The sequence below is a fragment of the Hibiscus syriacus genome, unplaced genomic scaffold, assembly GCF_006381635.1.
Source record: "Hibiscus syriacus cultivar Baekdansim isolate YM2019G1 unplaced genomic scaffold, ASM638163v2 tig00000758_pilon, whole genome shotgun sequence".
Taxonomy (NCBI): Eukaryota; Viridiplantae; Streptophyta; class Magnoliopsida; order Malvales; family Malvaceae; genus Hibiscus; species Hibiscus syriacus.
The window spans coordinates 14,371-35,386 of NW_024061818.1; the positions used below are offsets into that span (position 1 = coordinate 14,371).

The following is a 21,016-nucleotide window of genomic DNA, read 5'->3' on the forward strand; positions in this document are numbered from 1 at the left end:
CAATATTTTGTTTGTTGTTTAAGTAGTAATTTTGAGATATTTTATTTAAACATTACATAAAAATAAAAACATCATTATAAAATTATTTTTTAATCTTACATTATAGGAAATTAAATTAGTTTTACATATTTTTATATTACTAATGTTTTAAAAATCTAACTGTGATGTATCATATTATGTTGACATCAACCATGCACGTCGATTTTTTTAATAAATTATTTTATATTAGTGTGATTGAATCCTTAAAAGAGCTGTAAATAAATAAAAAAATATTGGATGAGCGATTTGGTTTCGGTTTATTCATCAAGCTAGCACAAATAAATATAGATAATATGTTAAAATACATTATATAAGAATTAAAATTAATCTTATTCGTTTGAGTTAGATTTAATTTTAACCCTAATCTGTCAAATGTGTACTATTCTTGCTTAAATAATTGCATGGCCAAATCAGGCATCATCTTCCAACTGTCGAAGCACAAGGGGAATGCACGGACACTGATGAAACAGAAAAGATGCAAACCCAACAACAAGCTTCCACGTGGCGCTTTCGTGGCCGTCGTTGTTTCTTTTACCAATTACTTTATTAATTTCACATTCTTAATCATTATTTTATTTTTATAATATTTATGTCCCGAGATTTTATAGTATTCAAAAAATCAACATATCTCACCTACCAACTTTAATGCCAATGGGGTCTCATAATAAAATAATAAGAAATTATACAAACTAATTATTAGTCGGTATAATAATATAAAGCGTTAAGTGTCTTAAATAATTTAAGTCAGAGACTCAAATTTTGACATTATAATTGAAAAAATAGAGCTGGAAAAATCATACCAGAATAAACCTTTTTAATACTTGATCCATATTAATCAATAAAATATTTATAACTATATAAAAAAAACAAATATTGAGAAAAAAAATGAGAGGTTCAATCCATATGAGTTAGGTCTTGGATAAGAGTTTTTTAAAATTTAAATTTGATTTTGTTAAATTTAAATTCAAATTAAATAATGAAAAGTAATAAATATTTAAATTTAATTATAAAAATATTAATATAAATATTTATAGTATTTTATCACTTTATAAAAAATTTCCATTATACTATATTAAAATTGAAAAGTTAGTCCTACTATTTTAATATTTTTACATTACTCCGCATACTATCTATTAATCCAATTGAATAGCATTTTTAAACTTTGATTTTAAATTGTTAATTTCGAAATCTAAAAATAATCAATTTATATGTACACAATTAATCAAATATCAATAGTTCAATAATTTATAATAAAATCAACGGTTCAAATTCATGTACTTTTTAAAAAATAGACCAATTCTTTAATTTTCATAAAATTCAATGATTAGAGGACTAACTTTTAAATTTTCATAAAATGAAAGGATGGAATTCATGATTAGCCCTTTCAAAAATCAAAGAAGTCTAAGTAAGACTCTTCACAACGTTACATTAAAAAAACCCTTATATAGTCTCTCCTTAACATTTTCAAAAGACATCATTCCTCAGCCCTTCAAGAATTTTCTCTTCCATTTTCTTCTCACTTTCGCCTGCTTTCCATCATTATTTTCCCAGAAAATCAGTAAGAGAAAGCACATTTTCTTTGGATTTTCTCAGAAAATTGTAAACAAAGTTTTCATCTGCAAACTTCAGTGAAGCTTCTGAGTGTTGCTGCAAATGGCCCCAAAGCCAGGCAAAGGCAAATCAAACAAAGCAAAACCAGAGAAGAAGCATAAGAAGAAAGAGGAGAAAGGTAGAAGACAGCTCCCCTCCCCCTCTTAATGGGAATTATCATTATTTTTTAATTTGTTTTATTTTTGCAGTTGTTCCCAGTGTTCTTGACATCACTGTCACTACACCCTATGACTCACAAGTTGTACTCAAGGTGCTTCGCATTACCAGTTTCGTTAACGGTTAAATGGGTAAACTACGTATTTAGTCACCCAACAATCACTTTGGTTCCTTTTTGTTCACACCAACTCTTTTTTTCTTCGAAATCATCACTAATGTTATCTTTTGATTTCATTTTATTAATTCACTGAATTATCACTATAAGATAATTCCACGTAATTATTAAAAGAATATCTTGTCAATAGTAATATTTTGAAAGAGAATAGTTGAGTGAACAAAACAAAACTAAAGTGATAGTTAGATACGTAGTTTACCCTATTTAAGTTAATAAATTAATAATGGGGTTTTATTTTATTTTGTTGAAGGGTATTTCAACTGATAAAATAGTTGATGTAAGAAGGCTGTTGGCTTCACATGTTGAGACTTGTCATCTTACAAACTATTATTTAATTCATGAGGTGTTCTTTTTTCCCTCCTATTTTCTTCTTCTTTACATATAAAATGTTTCTTAATTATTTATTTTTAAATAAAATTGTTAGGTCAAAGAGAAGAGATTGCATGACAAAGTAGAAGTGGTTACTTTGAAACCATGTTTGCTCAAAATGGTTCAAGGTGGGTTAACTTTCGTACTCGGATTCGAACCAGCCATATATTTTCGATTTAATTTTAAAAATCGAATTATTATATTAATTCAATTGATTATCGATTTTTAAAATATTTTAATTAAACAAATTAATAACAGCCACACTAGAAAAAGTAAAAGAAATATTTTCCTTCTGAGGAATTGGGTGGTGGAAAATAAATTAATAATTTAGATGGCGATGTGTCATAAGAAATAAAATCATTTATCATCTTTTGACTCATAATATATATTTAATGTATACTGAATTTCTAAAATAGGTGTACTATTATAAAAGGCAGCAAGGATCACATGCAGAAGACTGACCAAATTTTAGTCATAATTTTCTAACTTGTCGTTTTTCTTACGTTACAACTACCTATGAAAGATACCTTATAATAAAAATAATAGTTTTATTTTATTCAGTGATACGAAATTTTAAATAAGATTTTAAATTTAGTTTATAGATAAATAAAAATTGAAAAAAGTGTACTCTTTGTTTAAAGATTCAATTGACTCAATTATATATTTAATTAGAATTTATATGATAATTTAAAATTAAAAATGTTTTTATTATTAAAGGAATAGATACTACTAGTGATAATAATTCGTACAATTAAAATTTAAATAATAATTGTTTTATTGAAAAAAAGACACGTTTTGCACGAGAGAACATCGGCTTAATAGTTTTATGATATTGCCCAAAAGTTGTTCGAAAATTACGTTCCTGCCACTTTGATGCAGAGGACTACACCGACGAAGCTCAGGCAGTGGCTCACGTGCGGAGACTCATGGACATCGTAGCGTGCACCACCAGGTTCTCGAAGCCCAAAAGAATCCGATCACGATCACAATCACAATCATCATCGTCATCAGTCCCGTCTTCAAAATCCAGAAAGTTCAACGCTGCTCCTGCGCCGTCTGATGGAGGAGAAGGGTCAACATCAGCGACGGCATCGATTATTGAGAGCATGGAAATGGCTACCATTCATCCAACCCCCAAATTATCAGAATTTTATGATTTCTTTTCATTCTCTCACCTCTCTCCTCCAATTCTCAGTAAGTGCCACATGTCTCCATTTTTTCTTATCGAGATAGAAAACGGGTCTAATTATATTTTTAGTCTCTCTATTATACTAGAATTAAGGATTTGATCTCCATACTTTAATTTTACATAATTTCGTAATTTACTTTTTTATAGTGTTATTAATATATCCAAATTGATAAGACAAACTAGTTATTGCTATTAGAACAATATTTTTTTATATGAAAAAAGAGAAGTAATTGTCCAAATCGAATTTGAGACCTAATGTCAATTAGACTTAGTAGACCTTTGTTAAAGTGATGGTAGATTGGTAGTGAATGGGACACACTGTTTTCGGTGGTATGCTGGAATCTTTAGAAAGCTCGAAATCTAAGCTTTTCAATAGCGAGTATTTGGAGCACGAAAATTATGTTGTGCGTAGTAGAAGATTCGTGGAGAATATAATGACGGGGAGAGAATCCTGTCGAAAATATGGTGAACATGAAGAAGATAAATGTATTTGGGGGTAGACCACCGGAGGGTTGGATGAAGGTAAATATCAATGTAGCTATCCGTAGTAGTGATCGTGCGGTTGCTGCAGGAGATGTATTTTGGAACGTTCAAGGAGAGTAACTTTTTTGGATTTTCGAGAAGACTAGGAATTGTCTGGGATTAATCACAGAGCTCGGGGCGATCCATGACGCTTTGGAGCATGCACGGAGGCTTGGTTATTGAGAGTGCAGGTTGAATCTGATAGTTTGGAGGCTGTGCGGTTGTTGAATGGATCCCCGAACAATTCATGTATTCCGTTGGCTGATACTATTAAGCTGATGTTGGGACGAGAGTGGGAGATCGTTCTTAGACCAATCCAAAGAGGTGAAAATGATATGGCTGATACCTTGGCGTCATTGTCCCTTGGAAAGTGCATTGGAGAGATCCGGTTTGAAGAGCCCCCATATCAACAACAAAAAAATATTAGAACTAAGGTTACCTGAGAATTTATTCAATCAGTCCAATTAACAATAAATTTACATGTTATCTGGTTGTTTAAATCTATTTTAGAAAAAATCCATATCAACCTAAGCAACTAATGATGTTATCAATTTTTTGTTCGACTTAAATTGAGTTGAAAATTGATTTTGTATGCAATTGAAAAGGTGTAACTTGGCTCAATGGCAAGGTTCAAGTCTTGGACTCTTGATGTTCGAAGTTTGAGTCCCACCATGCATATTTGTACAAGGCTTAAGTCCTACCATGTGTGGTTGTACTTTATAATGATTAATTATTACGATTGTTATTTAGATGTGTATTATTTGCAATTATGGTAGTAAACTACTTTCTGTTAGATTGTTATTTTACTAAGTATAGGTTTTGCAGATGTTAGGAGATGTGAGCCCAAGGATGAAGAAAAAAGACATGAAGGTGACCATTTTGTAATGCAGGTATAATCTCACTTTACATATTAATAAACCCTCCTAAAGGTTATTTACATATGCTATTACTTCATGTTTTCTACTTCTCACGATCATTATGATGTGGTGGCATTGCACTTTAATGGTGAAAATTCTCTTTTCTCTGTCTTTTTGTTAATAGAAACTAGTTGTTTGTATGTTGTTTTGACCTCTTAAACCATTAATACAATGATGGTTATCAAGCCAGTTGAATGATGATACTTGACATTGTAGGTTTTTTTAATATTAACTGGATTTTCGTTTCGATACTCTGTCGGTTTTGCTTATTCGATGTTTTTACATGTGATGCGTGTGCAGATAAGAATCTGCAATGGGAAGACGATACCAGAGTCCCTCTTTGTTAGATCTTCTGCAAAATCTAAGCCAAGCCTTTGCCAATGTGAGTACTCTCATTTATACTTCATTCGTTTTGTTAATTAATTTATTTGGTCAATTTTGATTGCATCTCTGTTGTGCTTGCTGCAGGCATATGATTCCCTTATGAAGGCTTTCGTAGAACGAAACAAGGTGACTTTTTCGTTATTTGCATATAGAGTTGTTTCACCTTACCAATCATGACATCACTACACTTTTTTTCCCGATCCAGTTCAGTAATCTTCCGTATGGATTTCGGTTGAATACATGGGTTGTTCCTCCCCCTGTTGCTGAGTCTCCATCGAGCTTTCTCTCTTTCCCATTGGAAGACGAACAATGGGGTGGTAATGGTGGAGGCCAAGGAAGAAGTGGTGAGTATGATCTTTGGCCGTGGGCTACATATTTTGCAATATTGGCTAGTCTTCCTTGCAAAACTGAAGAGGAGAGGACGATCCGAGATCGCAAGGCATTTTTGCTCCATAACCGATTTATTGGTGTCTCGATTTTTAAAGCCGTTGCTGCAATACAACATGTAATGAATTCCAGGTTAATTGCCAACGGTACTGTAAATAGCCATCGTGACTCGGTCCTTCATGAGGACCGCATAGGTGACTTGTCAATTACAGTAAAACAAGAATCGGCAGATGCGAGTCTCAAGCCTAATGTAAAGGTTTCTGGCCATCATTCATCTGGCATGACTGCTAATGAAACTGCTCAAAGGAACTTATTTGAAGGGATAATAGCAGATGAGAGTGTAGTTTTTCATGTAAGTCAAAATCTCCGTCTCTACTCAGGCGTGTATATTCTAAGATTATGCACAAGTGTAGAAGTTTCACTCAAAAAGCCTTTTTTCAAATTTAAATCGTTGTTTTCACTAAGCGAAACCGTAACCATCTTACAGGACAATTCCTCCTTGGGCACTGTCATTGTTAGACATTGCGGATACATTGCGGTTGTGAAAGTTGTTGGAGATGTGAAGAAGGAAATGCATGGTGCTGAGGATATTGAAATTGATGATCAACCAGATGGAGGAGCAAATGCTCTTAATATTAACAGGTCCGGATCATTAGCTGACGCTCTTATTTCTCTTTCATGCATATAGCAGATACATGCAAGTCGGTTCCTGTCGTAGGATTTGCTAATTTCCGATGACGTGCTATGTTTTACCTGAAACCGATATATCATTCTCTATGTAACGATGGGGTGTTGAACTTATTTCAGCCTAGCTATGTTTTACCTGAAACCGATATATCATTCTCTATGTAACGATGGGGTGTTGAACTCATTTCAGCCTAAGGGTTCTACTTCACAATTCCGGCACTAGAGAATCAAGTGGAGGACAGTCACAGCAACTCAACTTCGATGATTCTGAAGCTTCTTGATGCCTTGTTGAGCAAGTAGTTAAAGAGAGCCTGACCAAATTAGAAGAGAACCTGGTTGCTCCCGAAAGGTCTATTAGACTGGAACTGGGTTCTTGTTGGGTGCAATATCTACAAAAGCAGGAAAGTTCAACAGAAACAATGTCGAATGGACCTGGTCTTGATTGTGAGGCCGAACCGGCTGTCAAAGGTCTTGGAAAGCAATTTAAATGTCTAAAGAAAAGGGATAAAATGCAAATCAATAGCAAAGTTGACAAGGAAGAAAACGATTCTGAACCATGCAGTATGAATGTGAATTATAATCAAGGACATCAAAGCATTGGTGAGTACAACAATGAGATGGAATTTTGAAGAACCTGATTTCTGAAGAAGCCTTCTCGCGTCTCGAAGAAAGCGGAACCGGTCTTCACGTAAAGGTTTCCTGATCACTCTTTCATTTCTCCTACATTTACTTGTTAGTTTTTGCTTAAAGCTTCGCATTGATTTGTTATATTTTTATACTATGAGCTCACACTTTTAAGCTTGCTTTCTGTAACAGTCAGTCGATGAGCTTATGAAGATGGCTTATGAGTATTACGATGACATTGCTTTACCAAAGCTGGTACAATTCAAATTCCCAACCATTGTCTTTCAAAACATTTTTTTAAAAGTTTTATGCAGAGATCATGAGACAACTCAATAATTTATCAGGTAAAAGACTTCGGATCGCTTGAGCTATCACCGGTTGATGGTCGTACACTAACTGACTTTATGCACTTAAGGGGACTACAGATGCGCTCTTTGGGTCATGTGGTGAGGAATCTCTCTTTGAAATCGGTTCTCTTGGATCCTTTTGTGCAAGTGATTAGTTTTCTTCTTGAATGAATGCTTATTGGAAAATTATGAAAAGCACACACCAAAAAATACTGTTTCTTGTTTGTTGGCTCTGATACTATTGTACAAGTCAGGTTGGACTTGCTGAGAAGCTGCCTCATATACAATCACTCTGCATCCATGAGATGGTTACTCGAGCTTTCAAGCATGTAGTCAAAGCCGTCATTGCTTCTGTTGACAAATTTGAGTACTTGGCTGTGGCTATAGCTTCATCCCTAAATTTTTTACTTGGAAATAATGGAGTGGAAGATGATGCTCGAAATGAAAACGATGACTATTTGCTAAAACTAAGGTGGTTAAGAAAGTTTCTTTCTGCAAAATTTGGCTGGAAACTGGGAGACAAATTCCAGCAGTTGCGAAAACTATCCGTTCTTCGGGAACTTTGCCATAAGGTACTATCTGTTGTCGACTGCTTCAGCTGCTAAGTGCATCAGATGCTGAGTTTTACTGATATTTTCTTTCTCCAGATTGGGCTAGAGTTGGTTCCTAGAGATTATGACATGCAATGCAAAGAACCCTTCAGAAGTTGTGATGTTATTAGCATGTTTCCTGTTTGTAAGGTGGACATCTCAGTTGCGATATTTTTTCATTCTAAAATCGTTATTATCCGATTGATCCAGCTTGTTATGGAGTTAACATAACGATGTTTGTGTTGCAGCATGCAGTATGCTCTTCTGCTGATGGCAGAACACTGTTAGAATTATCCAAGACAGCACTTGACAAAGGAAAAGTAGAAGATGCAGTTAATTACGGGAAAAAGGTATTCGCCGTTTATATTATAGTCCGCATTCACATTCATATATCGTCTTCAACTGTGATACTAGTCCTATAATAAATTAGATAAGTTTTATTTTCGTTATAGGACTTCCATTAGGTCTCATATTATGTGTTACTTGCTTTTGAAGGCATTGGCAAAGATGATAACTGTATGTGGACCGTACCATCGAATTACCGCAAGTTCCTACAGTCTTCTTGCTGTGGTTCTCTACCATGCTGGTGATTTCAATCAGGTAACCTAACATTCTTAGTCCTTTAGCAATTATTGCAGTCAGATGAATGAAATTCAATCTAAACCACTTATGATTCGATCTAATCTAACTTATTTCTTCTTGTTTAGGCAACTATATATCAACAGAAAGCTTTGGATATTAATGAGAGAGAGCTCGGTCTTGATCATCCGGATACGGTGAAAAGCTATGGGGATCTTGCTGTATATTATTATCAGCTTCAACACTTTGAAATGGCTTTGAGGTGAGTCGGGGGTTATTGTGGTTTACCTTTGCATTCAATCTGCCTAATATTTGTGCTTTCATTCTATACCTCTTAGCTGTAATCTTGCACTTGTAAGACTGATGCTTCGGGTTTTCGTCTCGAGTCCCTTCTTTGTTCGATGATGGTTCACTCTATATACTCGAATACCATACACTTTGGAGCTTGTGTTATTCCTTCGTTTTTCCATTTTCGCAGATATGTAAACCGCTCTTTATTCCTTCTTCATTTTACTTGTGGATTGTTTCACCCGAACACCGCCGCGACCTATATAAATGTGGCTATGATCGAAGAAGGCATGGGAAATGTTCATGTCGCGCTCAGATATCTACATGAAGCTCTTAAATGCAACCAGAGACTACTAGGAGCAGATCACATACAGGTCTCTCTCTTCTCTCTAACTGTATGCATATGTTCATATGTGCCCAAATTTCTCATTGCCTGATCATTTTATTTGGTTTCCTCCCGCGAAAGACGGCTGCAAGCTATCATGCCATTGCTATTGCTCTTTCATTGATGGATGCATATTATTTATGCGTGCAACATGAGCAAACTACATACAAGATACTTCGAGCAAAACTCGGACAACATGACCTTCGTACGCAGGTAAATAACTCTGTTAGACACGGGGTTTATTGAGATCAGAAACCGAAAAGATTGAAGTTAACCATTATCGGCTGATTAACATTGTTAAATTGCAGGACTCCGTTTCTTGGATTGAATACTTTGAATCAAAGGCTTTAGAACAACAAGAAGCAGCCCAAAATGGAACTCGAAAGCCGGATGCATCCATTGCAAGCAAAGGTCATCTTAGGTACTGATACGGTATCCCTTGATTACTAGTTATTCAGTTTTATCATTTCATGCAGCAACAAAATCTGTGACCATTTGTTGCAGTGTGTCGGATCTCCTCGATTACATTAGTCACGATCATGATTCTAAAGGAACTAATGTACAGAGGAAGCTGCTGCGTACCAAGGTACTGGACGTCTCCGGCCATGTAGATCAGAAATTTCTATCTTATCCTTGTTTATCCCGATCAACATTTAATGACATTTTCTAAAACCTTGGCAGGTGATTCCTAATAGTGATAAAACTCGTGATACACATCACAATTTAGTAACAGATACTGCAGATATTAATGAAATAGGAATGGAGGCTTCTATTTGTCTCGAAGAACCAGAGAAAACTAATGATGTTACTCGAATTGAGCCAACAGTAACAAGTGAAGCCGTTGAAGAGACAACTTCCGATGAAGGGTGGCAAGAAGCCAATTTGAAAGGGCGGTCAGGAAATGCCGTCAGAAGGAAGTCCGGAAGGAGGAGAACCGCACTTGCAAATCTAAAGGTGAATGGATATGCAAACGTTAGAGAGTGCTGCTTGAGGCTAGAAAGTATTTCACCTGTGAGAAAAACTGCCTCTAAAAACATTGTAAAGGAGGTGGTGCCTGTGAAGCAATCCATGCCCCGTAACTCGAGCCCTGGTCGGAATTCAGTTAGTTTACGAGCATCTGTATCCAAAAGTCTCCTTGTCGTAGACTCAAAATCTCTTTCTTACAAAGAAGTAGCTGTAGCACCCCCAGGGACAGTTCTAAAGCCATTACAGGAGAAGGTAGAAGCACAAAATGAGAGTAACACTGAACAGAAGATGTGCACCAATATCTCTGTTGTAGATAATGTTGCAGACGATGATGATGAAACTGATGAAACTCGTGATAGCGAAAATCGATTGGAAACATCTGCTTCCGAACTTGATAAGGTTTCTTCTGAGACTGCATACTTGGAGGATCGAAACATTGTTGATAATGTTGCAGATAATGAAGCTGATGAAACTGAAGGAACTCGTGATAGTGAAACTCGATCAGAAGAAGCTGCTATCGAACTTGATAAGCTTTCTTTCGAGCCTGCAAACATGGAGGACGGGAACAATATCTCTGTTGTTGATAACTTTGCAGATTATGACAATGATGAAACTGAAGTTCCAAGGGGGAGTAAGCTATCAGTATTTGCGGAACCATTCAATCCCGGAGCACTCTACATGAACCACCAAATAAATTTAGTTGCTTTCACAAGTGTTTATGATGTAACAGCCAGTCAAGCTATGCGGCTTTCTGAGCCAGTTGAACCTCCCGTTGCAGCTCGAGTTCATTGTGGTCCCCGATCGCTGTTATATCACAAAAACACTCATCCTTACAGCATGAAACGTTGCTTTCTGAGATACCAAACTCCTAACTCGAAACAAACAGACCCCTGAGAGTTATGAACCCTTATGCACCTGAGTTTGTACCCACAAGCGACCCTGCGGTAACCAACAAAAAGCTCAAAAATTCGGAATCTTCTTTGGATGCCATAATGAAAACTCAATCCAGCGGCTGTGAGCAACCAAGAACATCAGATGTAAACGAAAAGAAATGGCAGGATGGCGAAGGGTTTACGGTGGTAACGAAACGAAGGAGAAACAGGAAGCAGTTTACGAATGGAGTAAATGCAGCGTTATACAATCAATCTGTGCTTCAGTTATATGAACATGTTAATCTTGTTACGAGGAAAATGTTGAAAGGTAATGGTGCTGACTGATATATTTCGGTGTAAAGCTGGCTTTAGTTCCTATGTTTATCTGCAGATCAGCTTGTAATGTAGTGTAGCTAAATAATCTTCTGTAAATTGCTTCTTTGTTTAAAGATTTTGTTTTATGATAAAAAGCGGCGTTCGGCAAGTAGTTTATAATTATATTGTAAAATTTTGAAGGACTATAACTTTGTGCTACAGAGTCCTATACCTTATACTTTTATTCTTTTATAATTTAATTTTGACTACTATTTCCTTAAATGATAAAAATAATGGTATCATTTATGTAAATTAACCCTTTGTATGTCTGGCCTTATATACCGTTTGATCGTTAACATCTTATCCACTAATCATGAGGTTGAGCCGCGAAAACGACTCGATTCATCAAACAATGTTGAAAAGGTTGTTCCCGACATGGATCAAAACAAACCCTAAACCCCAAATTCCTAAAAGAACACAGCTTACCCCCAATTTCGAACCTCAGGCTCAAATGGAAGTCGAAGTGAAACTCCGTCTCCCAACCCAGAATCCCACCAAAAGCTCTCCAATCTCCTCTCCACGTACCTCACCGAGACTCTCATCCAAGAAAACATCTTCGACACCCCAACCTCGGCCCTCGCCGCTGCCAACTCCGCCATTCGCCTCCGCTTCTACAACCTCAACTCCCGTTCCGTCCTCTCACTCAAATCCAAGCTCAAACTCTCCCAAGGCATTAGCCGAGTCGAAGAACAGGAAGAACCCATCGACCCATCGCTCGCCCGCTCCTACTTAACTGACCCGAGTGGCCTGCTGGAGTTGAGAAACGATTCCCGGATCATGCAAAGGGTGAGAGATGACTTTGGGGTTAATGAGTTGATTTGCTTGGGAGGGTTTAAGAATGCTAGAGGGGTTTATGATTGGAAAGGCCTGAAATTGGAGCTCGATGAATCTGTTTATGATTTTGGGGTTAATTATGAGATTGAATGCGAGAGTAAAGAGCCTGAACGTGATAAGAAATTGATCGAAGAATTCTTAAAGAAAAATGCTATTGATTTGAAGTACTCTGATATCAACAAATTTGCTGTTTTCTTGTCAGGGAAGTTGCCTAATTGAGTGTGTAGACAAGAAAATATGCACCTTCTTTGGATGATTTTAGTGTTTTTAATCATAAATTTTGAGAATTTATGGTGTAACAATGCATGCAATTTGATCTCGTTTTCAAGTGAATATTATTCATTTATATTCACGAACAAATTTGTTTACAAGAATGCTTGATATTTCATATTTTGACTTGCTGAATCAAGGTAACTTTGGTCCATTTGCCTTAGATATTGTATATCACAAAATATGTTAAAATTTACATCTTGGGATGTTTGTTCTCGGATCGCATATCTTTGATTGTCAAGCTGCAAATTTTAGAAGGAAAAATAAAAGATTGGTTAAATAAAATCCGATCAGACACTGCTGCCTTCTGATCGGTCGAGCGACTGGACAAACGGAAGAGGGGGTTTATCTTGATGTTGTAACAAGCATACCTAAATTAGGGAGGGAATCCAAACCGAGCATATAAAAGAAATTGTGCTCTGTTAGGCCATTTTATCATCTCTGGGCTTGTTCTGATCCTGGTGCTCCAACTGATGGTGTTGCTGCCATACTGCTGGCTGAGCCATTTTCAACCGGTGGAGGCACACCCCATTTGTTTTCGGATTCGAGGGGCTCAAATACATGAACCCCACCATCCGATAGTCCCAATGCGAATTCTTTCGGATCGGACGGATGTGCGGCAATTACAAGCGGGTGAACGTTGGAGCTGCAACATAGAGGGAAAGGTTGATTTTGAATACAAATGGTTAAAACTATATTGTAACTAGAATTTGGGTTCGAACCCTAGTTACAAGACACAATCTTAGCCATACAAAGTCGATAATCAAGTTGAAAAGATCTGGGAAAATACCTGACACTAGCCGGAAGATATGCGGTAGGATTTATACGACAGCGCAACCTGAGGTTTGCAGCATTAAACACACAAATGGAAGCATCCGAAAAGCTGGCATATACTAGCTGACTATCGCAAGAGAACGTCGCATGCGTGATCGGAGCAGCAGAATCACGTGGGGTCCACTAAAGAAGAGAAAATCAACATTAGAAGTAGGTACATCACAAGATAATGTTATTTCGTAACAAATCAAACAACGATTAAGCAATACCTGCTTCACGCAGTCTAGCTTTGTTGTTTCGTATATGGCAAGCTGAGTCTCGTGTACGACAAGGAAATATATCTGGTCCTGATGGAATTGTACACGTGTGTCCGACAGTGCTGTTGGTGTCCTCCCCGCCGCAACCTGCAAGAATCTACTCTTCTGCTTTTCCCATCCATCGGTGTTCCACACGCAAAGCTGGAGAAAGAACAGTAATATGATCAATGAACCGAAAACAACATTTTTTTCGTTGATGAGAATGCTTTTAACTTCCGAGATTGACTTGTTGATTAGCTACGAAATCCAGCAGCAGCAACAAATACTTTGTTTTCTTATCAAGGGATTATTTATAAAAGCTAAGATATTTTCCAAACTATTTGCACCATTGGACAATGACCGAGTCACTATGGAGCAGACCAAATCTCAGATGAAGCTTATTCTAGAAAAAGGAATACCTGAGAATCGGCTCCCGATGAGACGAGCACATTCAGTACATGTGAAAAGGCAAGGCCGGTTATTCGTTTGGAGTGGCCTTTAAGTTTACTCTTCACCTGGAAGATTAAACTTGTAAATAAGAGTGCTATGTCTTCAGAATACGAGTTATATGTATGATTCTCAATATGTATCATACCTCGTCCACACGGACATTATATATCTGAATTGTCGAATCATCCATGCCTATAGCAATAATATTATTGTCTTGAGGGTGGAATGCAAGAGAAGTTGCCGCTGGTGGCGGTGGCATGAAAGTTGCCATTGTCTGCAAGGCATCCGCAAAAATCATCGATGCCTAGGGCTTATATATACAAATCATCGACAAATGGAGGGGAGACAGATGGGACATAAAAATCGAAAAAGAATAGTTATTCCATCATTAATGAGTTACCTTAAACGTCATCATATTAAACAAGGAGATCTTTCCTCCAGATGCTGACATTACATAAGAATCATTTTTCGATAAAGCAAAACACGGTACAGCCTCTTCCGGATTTGTATCGGCGACATCATTGGTCATAAGAATCCCACTTGATGGTTGCCACAACTGAGGGGACACGCTTGCAGTTGCCTACACAACGATGCAACAAATATAAAATTGTGGAACATGTCATTTAAAAGTATTCTTTTATTACATAAAACGTTCCCAAATGATGAGTAGAAATCATTTCACTGTCCTTGTACCTTGCCATTCGAGTTACGATCACTTCGCTGCCACTTCCACAGCAAGTGAATAGCATTTGATGCCAATGCCAAAATAGCATTACCTGAATTTGTGAAGATTAACCTCGATATCTGCAATAATCATGGGAAAGGTGATAATATAGAGCATAAATAGAAGAAACAATGGGAACGGCATATAGAAAATCCATGAATCGTAAAGGTATGTGAAACTTTTTATACCTTGGTCACCCTCAAGTTTTCGGGAAGCCTCAAGGATCGACACTGAGACGGTTCATTGATTTCAGTGAGCTTCCAAATCTTTGATTTATCACTGGATTCTTCTGTTATTCTGGGTTTTACATCCGCCATATTCCGGGCATCCCCCCCATTCTGAAAAGGACATAACACACGAACCATAAAATTCATGCATGTCCACTTCTAAACCAATAAACGACGATTACATAATCATAACAACAAAACGAACACTATCAAACAGACCATTCCAGCAATAGCAGTCACAGAGGCACTTCTCTCTGCAAGTCCAGCACTACTAGCAGCTGCAGCTGCAGCGGCGGCTGAGATTGGATTTATCATAGGCTGAAGAAAACAACAATTATGAGCAAAGATTATATTAACAAACAAAACCAGTATAGCAACGTGCTAAAGGAATTAAATGAGGTAATGATACTACCTTTGGGGCTTCAGTTGTTCTTGAGGCATCATAAGAAAGATTCTCCAAAGTGCACAACAATCGCATACCATCTATATTTGCCAAAATCTTAAGCCCATTATCATTGGTGGAAACAGCCAAGAGAGAGCCATCCTTGTTAAAGCGGATACGTGGGCTTGCCTAAAAATTAGGAAAGAAAAATGTAAGCAGCCCTATCTTAGAAATGGTAAGAAACTTAATTGAACATAATGGACTTGCCGGAAGTCCTCCTTCAGCATCGAAACTGGTCAAAGGTTGAACGTTGTCCATATCCCAGAATTTGATTGAGAAATCATCACCAGCAGCCAAGTATCTGTTCTTGGTTGTGTCAAACTGCACAACACCTAAAGAACGTTTGCGGAACCCTTGATAGGTTCGCTTCACAGCCCCTTCACTTTCATTCCATTCTACGATAAATGACTTCCCATCTTTACTGGTGCCACAAGAAAACAGCCTACAACACCAGCCATCAATTCGAGAAAGGTCAGCAGAAAATTGAGGCAAAACACTATCCCGAAAATTCTCGACAACTAACAGAACATAAATACGAGATATAGTACAAGTAAACTAACCTTGTACCATCAGCACTGTACGCCATGGTTGTGCACCAACAACCAGGAGCTTCATAGTCAACCCGTGAACCCATATTATCATACAACCATGCCTTTATCTTTCCATCTACGGCAGTTGAAAAGATAAACTGAGGCAGAAAAAGTCGGAAAGTAAGCACACCAGGAAAAATAATAGATGTGGGCACATGCACATAGGATATGGAGATATGGCCTCCAAGGATCCTCCAAATACACAAAAAAACACAGAAACAATTACAAATGACCATACTCGTGTCAGATACATATCTGTATTTGACACTCACACTCAAGTCCAAATAACATATGGCCATAGTACAGTGAAGAGTGCAAGACACCTACAGCAATAAAGAAATATCCTTACCTGAATGTTCTCTTTATAGTGAGGGCAGATAGAATAAACAGGAGCCTCGTGGCCTTCAAAGGTGTACTGCTTTGTACCATTAGTAGCATCCCACACCTAAATCAAGTCATGAAATTAGTGAGGACAAGCAATTTTTTCTTGTAAACTAATAACCAACCAAGTAAAACGACAAAACGAACCTTAATTGTCTTGTCATCACCGCACGTTATTACACAAAGTTGCTTATTTGGATGAGAGAATGCAATATCATTTACACCACCAGTATGAGCATCAATCTAGGTGGAATTTTCAATGCGATTTCAGTCAGGCAAAAATCAGCAAGAGGATTAGAGGAAAAAACACACACCACCCAATGAAATTAACTACAATATATACCTCGAGATGCTGTCGAACCTCCTCGCCACCATGATAAGAATATATTTGCACAATGTGCCTTGAATAAGCAACTCCTGTTTTCGGAACAGAATGACATATCAATCAACGTTCCCACTTCACTACTACTACTACAAATATATGCATAGGTTTATTCTCACCAAATAAAGAACCGTCAGGGCTCCAAATTACACGGTTTACAGAGACAGCAGGATCTTTGACTAGAGCAGCCTGGATTCAAGTACATAAATTCCGTTTAGCATGTCTGAATAAAGAAGGTGCTAATGGGTACTGTATGCTAAACAGTATACGGCAAAAACCTGAAGTGGCATCGAACAAGCACTAACATCCCAAACTTTAAAGTTTTTGGAAACCAGCTGCTCCCGAGAGCCAACTTCCCACAATGCTATGTCTCCAATGTTGGTACCAACTGATTCATCAAATTCGGAATATGTGAAGATAGAATCACCAGCTGGACAAAATGGAAAACCACGTGCAACTATTATAAAACAAGGTATAGGTATAGCATACCTAGAAGTAGAGTCTGTTGAGCAGGATGGAAATCCATGCTCATAGGAGATGAACCCTGGTTGAGAACTCTTGCGACAGCCCTCGGCAGATCATCGGGTGCACTGAAAGCCTGACTGTGACCATGGCCCTGAAATGGTACTGGCAACACATTGACAGGAAGATTTACCTGCACAAAGCGAGCAAAGATTAGTAAAATAACCTTAGGCAGAAAGAAACGCAATCACACCTGAATTAGATATCAAATAAGTCGATTAAAATAAAACTGCAGTACTTCATCAGATATCCCCATGGGCCTAGTCCTTTTGGCAACATGATCAGAGTCCCCAGATGGGTAGTCTACAGATGGATTTGTTGGAGGAGTCCTTGGATGCTTCAGTGCAGCTATAAGTCAATAATGCAACATGTTAAAACAAAAAAGAACTAGAAGGAACAATATCGTCATTATGCTAAAACCAAAACCTAGAGAGGAAGTGATTACAGAAGAAAAAAATGAAATACATTAATAAATAAAGAGGAAGAAATAACTACCTGGTATTGAAGAAGGGCCAAGACCAATTGCTCCACCAGAAACAGCTGGATGAGTTACAGTTGAAGGATTTGACATCCAACCTGCAAGGGGAGCCGGAACTTGTGCAGGCGTAGGTTGAAAAGGCTGAAGACGTAAACCGAGGACATTAAGAACAGGATAATAAAGTCTATCAAAAAAAAGTTCTGTCGAGCTTGAAACCCACCCCATGGGCCCCTAGGGGAGGAAAACCTCCAGCTTTCTGTAAGGATCCAAGTGGATTGTTTGCAGGTGATGGTGCTCGTGCACCATTTGGCTGTCCACACGAGTGATCCACAAAGAGAGTTTTTATATCTGGATTTGACCTTGGGTTTTTACAAAGCTGATGCTGCCAATTCAAGCTGTAATCACAAGAGAAATCAGTTTCCTCTCAAAGGACACAACTAATACAACTCCGGCTCATTAGCAACAGCGCTAGTAAGAACTCGAGATAAATGCCATGCCTTATTCTTTGACTTAATTGAAAAAGTGAGGCAATAAAATATATACCCTGAATGTCATTCCATATTAGTGCAAGTCCATTGCATAAATAAAATGTTAACCAGAAAACTAGAACCTGCCCCCACCCAACCCCAATGTCTTCAAAGCAGCTAATACATTGATGATGATAATCTAATGATTTAAGAAGATTACCTCTGGTTAATGAGGGTGCGTAACCTCGAATTTTTAAGGTTAGGGAACTGCAATTTATCTCGTAATAAAGGATTTGCTTCAATAAGCTTCTTGAGTTCAACTAACATGATTGCTCTAGCAGATTTCGTATCTCCATACTTCGACAACTGTTCGTTCTCTCTGTTACGAAAGTTATGCATTCCTCAGTACTCTTGCTGTCATTTATTATATTTTTTTATCAAGACATTTACACATAAACACAAGCTGCATACCTGAAATTCTCCAATGTCAAAAGCTGAGTGATTTCCTTAAAAAGTTCCTCATTGAATGTAGCAAAAACTTTCAAATCATTCACTAATATCTCCACGGCCTTCGACCGGTCATGCCTAAATCAAATTTGAACATTTGAAATCAAAGCCCTAAACTTCCAACCATTAATAGAACAAACCGGAATCGAAGAATGCAAAAGCTTACTTATCCAATGCCTCAAGATACTTCTGCTTCCTGATCTCGAAAAAGATTTTCATCGAATATCGATTATCATCAACCTTGGTGAAACCAGACAGATATTTCTCAACCTCATCCCAATTTCCATTATGAACTTCATCCTCAAAATGTTTCATATTAAAGAAAAACCCGGATTCCTGTTCAAGCCTGTTTAAATTCAAGTAAATAATGGCCATTATCAAGCAGAAAAATTGACACATTTCGAAATTATCAGCTAACAACAACTACTAATCAAACTCAAATCGCACTTCACTAAAACAAAATCTTACTTGTGAACAGTTTCTTTAAACTTTTCTTCATCCAGAAACTGTAAGATCAAGAACACTAGCTCTCTACTTAGAGACGACATCGTATCCGGCCTACTTCGGTTCCCAGACGAAATTCAAAATATCTTAAAATAAACACTAGATCTGCAAGAAAAATACCAAACCAATCAGGAAATGAAGATAAATTCAGCTCAAAATACAATAAAACCCCAAATAAAACCTAAAAAGATCGTTAAACCATCTTCAACCGGAACATAATGAAGAAGAGGGAAAAGAGGGTAAATTAGGGCTTTTCATCGTTAAAAAAAACCAACTTTATACCATTTAGAAATCCAAGATGCAATTTTGCAACAAATGGAAAACAAAGCAGAAAGAAAAAGACATGGAAAAAGCAAAAAGAAGAAAGAGAAAAGGTACATATTAAAAAAAACGGAATCTTTTAAACACAAAAAACATAAACAAAAGTAAACAGATTTGTTAGAAACTTACCATCTGAGATCGATTTTCAGACATGTATAGATAAAACAAACAGATTTCCAAGATAAAACTTTTAAAAAAAAAAGGAAGAAAAAACCTCACAAAATTAAGAAAATAATTAAGGAAAAAACCCAAGGGTAGCTAGAGATTCCCTTTCTCTCTCTAGAAAACAATTTGTATTCCTTTTTATATAAAACCTTGCAGAAATGGCGATTTTTATAGGAAAGGGGAGACAGATAAAGCGGATGATAAGTCCTATGACATATCAAACAGCTTATCAAAATGGACAAGTAATTGTAATAAGTAGATTGACTTATTTATAAGTAGAGTGAAATGATAGCCTATATTTTAGCCGGCTAAACCTTGTCGAGTCTATCGGTGCGGAATCTCTAGCTGACAGCTATTCTACTTTCAAGAAATAATCGTCTGTAACAAGGCGTATTCTGTTTTTCATTTTAATCCGTCGATCCAAAATTTATTTTTTTTCTTATTAAAACGGTATGTGATAGAGGTTAAGATGAAGGTGAGGAGTAGGAGAAAATCGCCTGGAAAGCGATCTTTGCTATTCTCAGATCTACCGACGAAAAACGACAGTCTTTTTTAATTTGAGGGTTTGACCCTGGATTTTGATGAATATTACGGAACCTGCCATTTGTATAATATCACGTGAAAGTTGATGATATTAAATTTATCGTGATATATTGGGAACGAGAAATTTTGAAAGCGAAAGCAATAATTAATCCCTTGAATGGATCTAAAACCGATAATATTTTGAAAAAACCCAACATGATTGATACATGTACTATCCTTTCTAATTTTGTGTTCAGTTTGTGACATCGAGTCATATTTTCAACCTGGTGTTGGAGGCAGCCTAATAACTTACCTCTCCTTACCACATTACATATAAGAACAAGGGACATCTATTTTTTTTAACATTCACACGCTTAAAATAAATGTTATGGATAAAGCTAAATACTTTATTATAAAATATATAAATATATATGAAATATTATAAGATAAAATCATTATAAATAAAAATAATTTTATTATAATCGATGATGAATTATTTGAGAATTTATGATAATGCATCAAATTCTATAACTCTATATACATATACATAATTAGGGACGTTATTTGAATCAAATTTGACGAGTTTCAATCTATTTTGATATGATCAATTTAGAAAAACGAGTTTAGATCAGGTCAATTTTGGTAAAAGGTTAGGTCAGGTTAAGTTAAATTTAGATTTAGAGTGAAAAGTCTTTAAC

At 36.7% G+C, this 21,016-nt stretch overlaps 1 protein-coding gene and 2 pseudogenes across 3 annotated transcripts; 2 read left to right on the top strand and 1 right to left on the bottom strand.

The window, feature by feature from the left end:
• The first annotated feature begins 1,529 nt into the window (after positions 1-1,529).
• LOC120214234 lies at positions 1,530-11,555 on the top strand (annotated as a pseudogene).
• Positions 11,556-11,913: 358 nt separating this feature from the next.
• On the top strand, positions 11,914-12,530 carry LOC120214262 (annotated as a pseudogene).
• A 164-nt stretch (positions 12,531-12,694) lies between these two features.
• Positions 12,695-19,862, bottom strand: LOC120214245 (topless-related protein 1-like). Of its 3 annotated transcripts, XR_005524845.1 has the most exons (27): positions 19,761-19,862; positions 19,275-19,415; positions 18,973-19,152; positions 18,771-18,884; positions 18,520-18,678; positions 18,053-18,227; positions 17,850-17,973; positions 17,593-17,702; positions 17,322-17,487; positions 17,111-17,220; positions 16,952-17,021; positions 16,794-16,867; positions 16,598-16,693; positions 16,419-16,514; positions 16,040-16,167; positions 15,687-15,921; positions 15,450-15,608; positions 15,257-15,355; positions 14,999-15,148; positions 14,780-14,890; positions 14,487-14,666; positions 14,232-14,360; positions 14,056-14,151; positions 13,610-13,798; positions 13,357-13,523; positions 12,938-13,212; positions 12,695-12,808 (listed from the first exon to the last, which is right to left on the bottom strand). XR_005524845.1 is itself a non-coding variant. In XM_039212195.1 (26 exons), exons 2-26 carry the CDS (start codon positions 19,352-19,354, stop codon positions 13,002-13,004), a joined length of 3,408 nt encoding a protein of 1,135 aa, XP_039068126.1. In that variant the 5' UTR covers positions 19,355-19,415; positions 19,761-19,862; the 3' UTR covers positions 12,815-13,001. The 3 variants fall into 3 exon arrangements, 2 of the variants coding, with proteins under 2 accessions (XP_039068126.1, XP_039068134.1); XM_039212195.1 differs by lacking the exon at positions 12,695-12,808 and having other exon boundaries at positions 12,815-13,212; XM_039212203.1 differs by lacking the exon at positions 12,695-12,808 and having other exon boundaries at positions 12,815-13,212; positions 15,450-15,604; positions 15,683-15,921.
• Between the last annotated feature and the right edge of the window lie 1,154 nt (positions 19,863-21,016).

Excerpts from the sequence above, each read along its gene's own strand:
- LOC120214245 (XM_039212195.1), bottom strand. The coding sequence starts at position 19,354 with ATGTCGTCTCTAAGTAGAGAGCTAGTGTTCTTGATCTTACAGTTTCTG. Across the intron at positions 16,868-16,951 it reads CCCTGACGGTTCTTTATTTG|GAGTTGCTTATTCAAGGCAC; the intron begins GTGAGAATAAAC and ends TTCCGAAAACAG. Across the intron at positions 16,694-16,793 it reads AGGTTCGACAGCATCTCGAG|ATTGATGCTCATACTGGTGG; the intron begins GTATATATTGTA and ends AATTCCACCTAG.